Source organism: Lytechinus pictus, chromosome 14 (assembly GCF_037042905.1).
Source record: "Lytechinus pictus isolate F3 Inbred chromosome 14, Lp3.0, whole genome shotgun sequence".
Classification (NCBI taxonomy): Eukaryota; Metazoa; Echinodermata; class Echinoidea; order Temnopleuroida; family Toxopneustidae; genus Lytechinus; species Lytechinus pictus.
Window position 1 is genome coordinate 14,699,145 of NC_087258.1, and position 10,273 is coordinate 14,709,417.

The 10,273-nt window shown below is 36.9% G+C and overlaps 1 protein-coding gene across 4 annotated transcripts; it reads right to left on the reverse strand.

Moving 5' to 3' along the window:
* Nucleotides 1-756: 756 nt before the first annotated feature.
* Nucleotides 757-9,461, reverse strand: LOC129276576 (uncharacterized). 4 transcript variants are annotated; one of them, XR_010295659.1, is made up of 4 exons: nt 9,115-9,454; nt 4,741-6,285; nt 1,427-4,149; nt 757-1,239 (listed from the first exon to the last, which is right to left on the reverse strand). XR_010295659.1 is itself a non-coding variant. In XM_064109275.1 (3 exons), exons 2-3 carry the CDS (start codon nt 5,733-5,735, stop codon nt 3,795-3,797), a joined length of 1,350 nt encoding a protein of 449 aa, XP_063965345.1. In that variant the 5' UTR covers nt 5,736-6,285; nt 9,115-9,461; the 3' UTR covers nt 757-3,794. The 4 variants fall into 4 exon arrangements, 1 of the variants encoding a protein (XP_063965345.1); XR_010295661.1 differs by having other exon boundaries at nt 757-2,829; nt 2,921-4,149; nt 9,115-9,447; XR_010295660.1 differs by having other exon boundaries at nt 757-2,829; nt 2,910-4,149; nt 9,115-9,447.
* Nucleotides 9,462-10,273: the final 812 nt, after the last annotated feature.

Here is a 10,273-nt window from a genome sequence, read left to right on the forward strand (position 1 = left end):
TTTCTAAGTGTAAACTTTTGTTTTAATACGCACTGTATATCGCTTGCAGGGGAATTTCACCCTGCAGAAAAGTTTGTTGTAAACATAGCAAAAAATAATAAAATGATATTGGTGAAGGTTTGAGGAAAATCCGTTAAAGATTAAGAAAGTTATTAGAATTTTAAGTTTTTTATTTGTGACGTCATAAACGAGCAGCTGCCCCATATATTATGTAATATAAAATGCATGAATTTCATTTTTTAATGGTTCCTGATGACTTATTTTTGCTTTCTTTCCATGATCGGGTGTGAAATGATTTGTCTATTGATATACAAAAGAGACAGTAAAAACCATTTTCAATTTTTTGAGAAAATAACTTTTCTTTTATTTGTTTTTTACCATTTGCTCTGTAGGAATGCTGCTCGCATGTGACAACACAAATCAAATAATTAAAATTCTAATAACTTTTCAATTCTTTGATGGATTTTTCTCAAACTTTCAGCAATATTGTTAATCATTTTTTTTCTACTATTTTTACCAAAATCTTATTTGTCACGGTGAACTTCCCCTTTGATATTTTGTTTTATGGGACTTGTGCTTAATTTGTGGTGCGTTTGTATTTACGCAACTCGTTAACTGCCCCATCATAAAGAAAACAGTATATATTAGAATATGACCTGTAAATAATTTTATGAATATTTGAGAATCTTACATGTAGATATGATTTCAAGTTCTGTAATACCACTAGGACACAATCAGTATAATACAAATCAATAATATTTTTATTTTAAATTGAAGGTCCATTTATTGATTTTATACATATCCAAACTAATTAGTTGAATAAAAATACTGTACAAACTTCCATTAAATGAAACACATACATTTATCAATAAACTACGGTGAAAGAGTTCAAAATTTAGGCACATCTAAAACGTTTTGCACCATTTTATCTTATTGAGTGCTACAAGTCAATTTTAAGTCCCAAATCAATCATAAGTCTTGCAATTAATCACAAATTTGCACTTGATCGATGCTCTGTTTCTTGTATTAACTAGTATGAATTGATTTGCCATAGTTGAAATGGCAAATCAAATGGGTCGTGTGGTCCATTGGTTAGAGCATTGGACTCATAATCGCAAGGTTGTGAGTTCGAATCCCCACTCTGCCATTGTCTCCACTTTAATGAAAAGGCCTAAGAGTAATATCTGTCGTCTGTAAAGTCAGCCACTATGACTGATTAACCAAGACGTAAAATGTTTCCTAGGTAATTGGTTATATTTGGTTATATTGGTTATATTGGTTATATGATTGGTTATAATTGGTTATTCCTTAAAAAGCTGTGTGCGCTATGAACGCCTAGCTTAGCCGGGTAATATAGGAGCGCCTTGAGCACCTAACAAGGTGGATATGTGCGCAATATAAATACCCTATATTATTATTATTATACCAGCTTGGCGTTTACTAGCAAAAATGCTGTCCTGCCGAGTTCCCACGGGAGTTACCATAAACAGAAACAGAAATTGATCTACACTTGTAAATTTTCAACTGAAATTTGCAATTGATTGCAACTATTTTCTTGCAGCACCGCCTTAGAAAAAAAAAATCTGTCTCCGATGCTTTACGGCCACCGCTCACCCTATACGATTGCTCTGCGACCCGATTTTGGAATAAAACGTAGTAGAATTTGATGCTAATATTGAAACATGACATACCTTACTGTGTTATGTTCTAAATCATCGTACGAATGCCTTTCTTCAAATCTGTGCCATGCTATCATCCTTATTAGAATAAAAGCAAATGTAATATCTAGTTGTAATGACGTCATATAAATCGTAAGATTGTTTACGATTTGAAATTAATTTTGCCTTTACAAAAAAATTAAGGCTTGAAATCATAAAAAATGTTATATCAATATTCTTTCAGTTATAATTTGAACCTCAAATAAAAAGATTACATTTTTATTCACATTTTCAGATAATGAGGAAAAGACGATTTGTTCCAAGAATCGGGTCACAGACCAATCGTAAGGTTTGCGGTGGCCTTTAGTCAAACTGATGAAACCAACCCCAGATCGACCTAGTTTATTACATTACTGTTTAATGACATAACATCAGTCGGGTTGGAGACGGTTTCATTGGTGCCACTGTAACATGTCTCATTATTACAAACTTTATTTGAGTTGACAATGTCCACCATGGACCAATATTGATCGAGTTCTCTCCATTATTTTCCAAGGGAATTGTTAGTACAACTATTATTGTCACATTGAAGTATCTTGCTTTACAATACTGTCATAAATTAATCACGTGATAATAACTAAACATTCTCTTCATCAATAACCCCAAATAAAAGATGTGTTGGTCTATGATAGACTAGTTTGTTGGGCAAACACTTCACTCGCGTTAAGGGTCTGAATGTGCAGCCTAATTTGAAACATCAAGTTTTCTATGTACTAGTGTTTGCGTGGAGACCCACTTGATCATCAAAGCCAGGGTCTGTGCGTGCAGACAAAGGGTAGATCGCTTCAGAGTGAAGACAGGATAACGACAAGCAATCGTTATTTTACGTGTTCCCAATAGTGACTTTTCGCTTTCACAGCGCACGACGAATTTGGGAACATATAAAATGTATTGTCAAATGCCCTCCATGACAATGAACAACCTAGCCTCTTGCCGAGGCCCGGGCGGCTGCTCTTGGATTGTCGATTATAATCCCAAGCTAAGCGAGGGGTCTGGCGAGCAGAGCAAGTTAGGGTTAGGTATAATATCAGCCGCCAGGGCCTCGACAAGAGGCTAAGAATAACCAATAAGTCTTTGTCGAAAATCGGTGAATCGAAACAGCAGTTTCGCCCTGAACTCTGGACTTACGACAAATCAGCAATTTTTCGTCAGCTCCGAAAATTAGGACGAAACTGCCGTATTCAGGTTCACCAATTTTCCACAAATACATCTTAGCCGTTCTTGGTCGGTTGACGGGCATTTTCAATACATTTACTATATTCTTTCTGTAGTGCGTCGTAAAATCGAAAACTCTCTAAAAGGGACGAACTAAAATGTATTCCGATTTAACATCACGTAATAATCATATCTGCAAGTGTATTAGAAATACAATCATAAATAACGCACATTATAGTCGAGTACGTAAGGGGTGGGTTACCCTTGCAATGTGGTGAGGAAAACAGTATCTGTTAATTACGAACTATCGATTGTTTCCTTTTTTCTTATTTCAAAGCATTAAATTAATTCGATAACAATTTTGAAAATCGCCTTGAATTATTACAAAGATAGAATTTATGAAATGTTTTCCAAAGATTATATGCGTACATTTCTGGACTCGTACGTAAAGCATTTTTTTTTCATCAGATAAAAACGTATAGATCGTTTGCTTTGTGTAGTTTAAGATATAGAACAATAAAACAAAGAAAGGGTTATGGTTTCAAGCGATTATCTTCCCCTTGCTTCACTTCGAAATATTATACCTACACGCAGATCGCATTGAAATATAATTGTAATTATTTTGTCACAGGAAAATATGAAGCCTGACGCACACTACACGATTCGTTGCGATCCGAGATTCAAAAAAATTGTAGTAGCTTTTGACATGCAGATTCCAACTTTAAAAGCTGAATGATAAATGTTTCCGAAATCGAATCTCCAGTCCATGTCCTGTAGGAATAAAACAACCCTAGTTTCAAATCGTAATAACGTCATCATCGGCTGCGACTTTAAGACGATGTACAAATACACCGACCCTAAGTTTCAGTTTCAGTTTCACAGTCATATAAAGACCTAGTCCAGAACGTAAAGTACATTCGCTTAAAGAATCACGCAAAGACTTGAGGAGTTGTTGGGTTCGCTCCTCTCCCATTGCCCAGCTCCATCCATCGCGAACGCCATACCGCCGTTTGTTTGTGCCGTTCTACCGCCGTCAGCGACGTCATTTCCGCCGTTCCCGTTATTGTTCGGCATCGCACTCGTGGAATTCGAAGATTTTCTTTCTTTGCCATTATCTGTTTCTGAGTCGCTCTCGCTATCGGATCCAGAACTGGAACTGCTGTCACTATCCGAGTCGGTAGTACCCGATCCGGATGAACTGGAATCGGAGTCAGAGTCCGAGTCTGAATCAGAACTGGAATCACTAGAGCTTGAAGTCGAATCTCCGACCGACGATCTTAATCAAAATGAAAGCATGGAGAGAGAAAAAAGATGATTATCATGACGTGCATGGAACTGACATTTTAATCTTGGTAGGCCTAACAATGAACAGATAAAGTTGACATACTAACAAAACAATGGCTTATTAACAAAGTGCAAACAAAACATTTTTATTCAGCATTAAGAACACATGCTACTATTGAAAGCAATTTTTATTTATATCTTATATTTGAGGGTCTACTCACGAGTTTTCTCACGACGTTTTAAACTTGGCCTAAAAAGAGAAATGAACCTTCCATTGAGATGCGTGCATTGGTATAGATTATTATGGCTTCTTATATATAATAGGTTTCACGGTACACGATGTCTCTTTATGGCTTTTTATCTATCAAATTCTTAATGTGATATATTCTCAACAGACAGCACAGAAGGAAAAATAAATAAGAATGTAACAAAGCAGTTGGAACACGTATTTTCAATCTGAAAACATATTTGTCAATATTTTCCCCTATCAAAATGAAATGTAAAGTAATTTGTGTGGTAATGAATATCACATATGATGGGGGGGGGGGTGTTCAAGTAAAAGGCGTCATGTATTTTTGGTTACCTTCTTCTGCCACTCGTGGATCGTCTCCTGCTAGCGTTGGATGATCTCCTACTGTGCGCCGAGTTCCTTCTGCTCATAATCAACGACCTCTCCCATTCCTTCAGTTCGCTAGAAACCCTCGACAATCTCTGCATAATCTCGGCACCTTCGATTCCATTCGGGTTAACGATGGACACCCGAGGTTCATCATTGTACGATACTCGGTTGGTGATACTGGGCCGCCGAGATCCGCTTGCAATCGAAGATCGCCGACTCGACACCGAAGCTCTCCGACCTGGTACGGATGGCCTTCTACCATACCGACTGGATGATGATGATTTCTTACGATGTTCGCGCGAAGAACGGCGTCCACCGTCGAAATCGTCGTGGCCACGACTCACCGAAGATGATCGTCTTCCTTGTCTATCATCATATTCTTTCATAGAGTGTGCACTGATATGAGATTCACGGTCAATGGAATGTCTCGGCTTGTAGCGTCCACTCCATGAGTTACCGTGTCCATATGCAGCCATGATATCTTCAACCGTTGAGAACCTAACACTAGGAGTCATCGAGTCATTACTTCGGGTTGATGAGCTTTTTCGTTTGATAATCGGTGGCGTCGGTGGGCGGATATCCGAGTCTTTCCGGATTACACTAACTCGCCGGACCCTCGGGTAGCCTTCATAGGCCCCTGAATCACTCAAGGTCGAACTCCTCTTCGTAAGCCCACGATCCAGAGAACGGGACAGACGTCGATGTTCGAGGTTCGAGTTGTACCCTGATTCTGATGAAGTCCTGCTGATGCCTTTCTGGTTGATCTCCAGCTGGCCGCTGCTGTCCGCTCGCCTCACCGGAGGAGGGTAACTGCGCGAGGTTGGCCCAAGGTGTGTATACGAATTATGGCGTCGCATCCGACGTAAGGACCTGGACACCAAGTCTTGCTCTTGAGTCGCCACTGCTGCATTGTATAGCTGCATGAACCGTAAATGTTGCTCATATTCTATAGGATTCATGGTCGATTAATCGTCGTGATGGAGATTAAGACAATCGTAAAAAAAACTTAAAATAGAATGGATTTCCCTAAAATATAGCACAAAAGACCACTTTCAAGTCAGTTTAGTATCCAAAAGCCATCACAAAAAGAGTTGAATAACTTTGCTCGGTTTATCTTGAGGCTTCTAATCTTGATGCTCATATGTATTCGGTTCAATAGGATTTTCACAAAATTATAATAACTGATGAAAACGACGAATGGTGACCGAATGTGCACAAAAAGTGTGAAGTCTACTCGCGAATTTTCAGTTTTAAATCCTTTATCCACTCATTCCGTTTCCTTAATCAAATTAATCCTCAGTCATATCTTGAAATGAAACGTCACGTATATTGATTGGTTGTGTATTTTGTTCCGCGTCAGGTGAAAGGCATCGAATTGAAGCAGTATATGTTGAAGCACCCCCTTATTGATTATTCCATTAGGATCTTCCACACGCTAAAATGAACGTATATGGGGCCGGCCTATGTCGTTGGATGATGTTTTCACGGTTGTGATGGGAATATGAATGCCTATCAAAACAGGAAAAAATAAAAGAAATTAGAATCAGGAGGCAAAATTACCATTACGTGTTGTATAGTTGAGTGTCTTCCATATATTTTGAGACATCAAACAATATACCATGGTATTCGCAATGAGATAGATAGGTACCCCATAGAAAACAAACTGTACAAGTAGACGGCTTAATAATTAAAAAGAAAAATCAAAATTAATGAATAAATGACTATATATAAATACCCCAAAACAAATGTATAAATAATTGAACATAAACAATATAGATAAATTGATAATGAATGACAATGGCTTGACGATTTGACTATGTTCCAGGATGCATTGTTATTGACATCAGTGTATTTATCTTTCTTGAAATAGTTTGAGATTTCTTTTAATTAAGATTCAAACAAACTTGATCACGAGTACTGTGGGTGGAGGAAACACATTATTTATTAATTCCAAAGAATAAGTATCGATGAATCAAATCCTGTTTACAAAACAGTATTATAAAATGATATCATATGAACATAATGTTGTCTAATAATTGATAAATGTTACTTTAAATTCTGATTAAATGAATATTCAATATTGAATTAGTCTTTACAATTATCAGTATTGTAGGAAGTTCTGTAAGGTTCTACTAACAAGTCAAAATAGAAATTAACGAAATAACTGTATTGATGATAAGGAAGTGCAGAACTATATTTAAGCAAATAATGGATGCATTATGGCAAACTTGATGATTGAGATCATTATAAACTGTAAATTGCCTTTGATTGGCGATGGTGAATTCGAGTTGCAACGAATAGTGAATGTGGAAGGCGTGCTTGGTGGTGCATTGATCTGACGTCAAGTTCAGTAATTTGAGCCATGTTCTTACTCTCTGTTAAAATTATGGAAAGCCGAAAATGTCAAAATTAAACTTTGTTAACATTGTATGTTCCTGACGTTTACATAATCACCCTCATGGAGCACTTTACCCACTATTTTTTAGAGTGTATGCTGTCTGTCATTGACTCTGTGATATAAATGGTTAGTCTTGATATAGCTTTTGAGATTAATATTAATAATTCTGAGGATGAATTAGCATAAAATTGTATTTGTGTAGAGAAACCACATTGTTTTTTAAGGGACCGTTACCTGTTTTCATTTGCTACTTGCACTCTAAAATATATTGGCTAAAAATGCTCCATGAGGGTGATTATGTGTCCAACCAACATTGGGCATTTCTTTTTGCCATTTTTATTTATCCAGTGGGATGAAAGTTTTGCCCATTCTAAAGTAGTTGTTTCTTATTTTTTTAACCCTATATATGCCGGACCATATGCTTCCCGCATTGGGGAAAAATACTGCCCTAAATTGGTTGGCCACATAATTACCCTCGTGCTGGTTAAAATTCTACCCAATATTTTTTACAGTGTGGTAACATATATATTTTTTGCGGTATGAATGTATCGAGTAGTAATATAGTATATCATCTTTCAAGTGGGTCTACATTACAAGACTATGCCGCACCGAATATTGCTTTATGGGTAATAAACCTGGCCAGAAATGAGTAGTCGAGGACTTGAGGGGGAGACTGCTCGTATTACATATAATCGTCCGTACTACATGTACTATGTCAGGTTCAATAATGCCTCATTAGGTCACATTGTTCATAATCCTTCCCCATTCAAAAGGGGGTGATGATGGTCCCAGGTTCAAGATCGATCGGATTATAGGACCGTAATAATCCACTTCATTAGGCCATGTATTATAATATTTCAGCCCACGACTCAACGTCATTGTTATAATAAGCCCCAATGATACCCGCCCCCACTAAGGGGGTCTCCATGCAACACCACACTCCATGAATATTGTAAAGTTATTGACTGCTTCAGAGTCGCTTTGATTTTGTGTTTCTCTGTCCTCTCCAGAAATATCTTTTAAAACCCCTTGATAAATATACAAGGGGGGTGTTGATTAATGGACATTCGGAAGGGGTGACTCGGCATATAGGCCTATATACGGGACGTGTTTTAATCTTTCATATTTTTTTTAATAAGTATTTTATACCCTTATTTTGTTGTAAGGCGTGGCCAAACCCTCTTTCGCGGTGCCAAGTGTTTATCATGTTGGGAAGTGATTTCTATGCCTATCTCTAACGAGCATATACATAGGCCTACCCAAACATGCCAAAACAGATGCAATTTAAGCGCATGTTCACCGTCCTAAATTTGGATTTGAATTATTAATAAAATTGAAATGTATCACCCCGATTGATAAGTATGGAATCTCTTTCAATTTGTACATTTTTACTGCCTGGGTAACATCCAAGTTGAACAAACATAATTATTTTAAAAGTATTGTATTTAATCACCGTCGGGCCTCCGTGAAAAAATGTACCATATATGCATTTTTGTTGCACAGAGTATTTTTTAAGATTTTATGGCGTGAAAATGAACTTCAATACTTGTTTCCTAGCATCGTCATATATATGTAGATTTGTTTTTTTATCAGTTATTTCGAATAATTTCAAACTTGATATACAGTCGAACCCTTCGCCATATATGATACGCGCATAGCAACAGCCACACGTCCACCCCATATGCCCTAGCAACACATGCAATACTACGTCCCTTACTAAAACTGTTTTAAGATTCAGCTAAGTAATAAACATGAAAACATACACAATTATCACATAATTGAAAAATTTCGAAACATATAATCTACGCTTGCTGATGAAATAAAAATGAACATAGCTAACTTGACCCAATTCGTGAGTTATTGACTTTGTTTACTTAGCCTATTTTTACATCGATAAACACTTCACAGCCGAGTGCATAGTACACGAACCACATACTTACCCTTTTCGATCTCCTTTAATAAACGAATTGCTATTATCCTGGTTAAATTGCCCCTCTCCTCATAAAACTTGGGCAATCAACTATCTAAATGAGCATTCCCAATTATTCACAAATTGCTACCAGTCCACATTAAATTCAAATTAGCGGAGACTCTCCGTCGTAAAATAATTTTACTATCCAAGTGGCGGCACGGTCCTCTACTCCTTCAGCATGTTGTTAAGGAATGCTGGGTAATAAAGAATCACTTTCGATTATTATTGGTGTAGCGAAGAGTAGCGAGACATGGAAAGAAAAGCAATAACAATGCCTTTCTGATATCCGCAGCCTTGCGATATTAACTGCTACACTGCACAGCTGAAAGTAAGGACAGAGAAATACAGGCCCACAAATTGCTATACAGTGACAAAAAAGGAAATAAGAAAGGGGTCGTTTGTTTTTGGTCAAATGATACCATTCTTTAAAAAAATAAAAATCTTGATGATGAAATTATGCACACATGGACATATTTTGACCCAAAATAGGATATGATTTTACTCAACGTTCGGAGCATTTTGTGTTAAAAGTAGATATTTGTATTTCCCGAGATTCATTTATTAATAATTGATTTATTTATTGATTCATTGATTGATTGATTTATTTAGTTATTTAGTTATTTATGTATTCATTCATTCATTCACTTATTCATTCATATATTTATTTCGGTATGAAGCTATTGCATATAGCAGCCTTACGGCTGAATTGCGTACAATTTACAGGAAAGAAATATTGCAATGGAATTCGGCCGTTGGTTCTCTATATCGTCTTTTCGAACACCATTCGACGTAACATGGCGCACAATATTAGGAGCGCGCCATTAGTCCATGCGTCATACTTTGTCGAGTACTTGCACATCCGCGTTATTTCAAAATGTTAAATCCCCTAAATAACTTCGGTATGTAAACAATATCGAAATAATTATCAGGATAGAGTGTCCTCAACAAGCCTAGGAAGGTGTTCAAGAGATTGTGCAAATAATTTAGAGTGCATGCTGCAACGAGTGCCTATTGTGTTGGATATAAACTCTACTTCTAGCGATGACGGTGTTTTTATAGAGTTTCGTATATTCAATACGCTCAAGTGTTGTGTCATCGGTATAACTGTAATGGTCGTTGAGTCGTGG

What these genes read in the sequence shown, in the direction of transcription:
- LOC129276576 (XM_064109275.1), bottom strand. Translation starts at nt 5,735, where the DNA reads ATGAATCCTATAGAATATGAGCAACATTTACGGTTCATGCAGCTATAC. An exon ending in TCCACGAGTGGCAGAAGAAG is followed by an intron (nt 4,150 to 4,740) that starts GTAACCAAAAAT and finishes ATTTTGATTAAG; the next exon opens with ATCGTCGGTCGGAGATTCGA.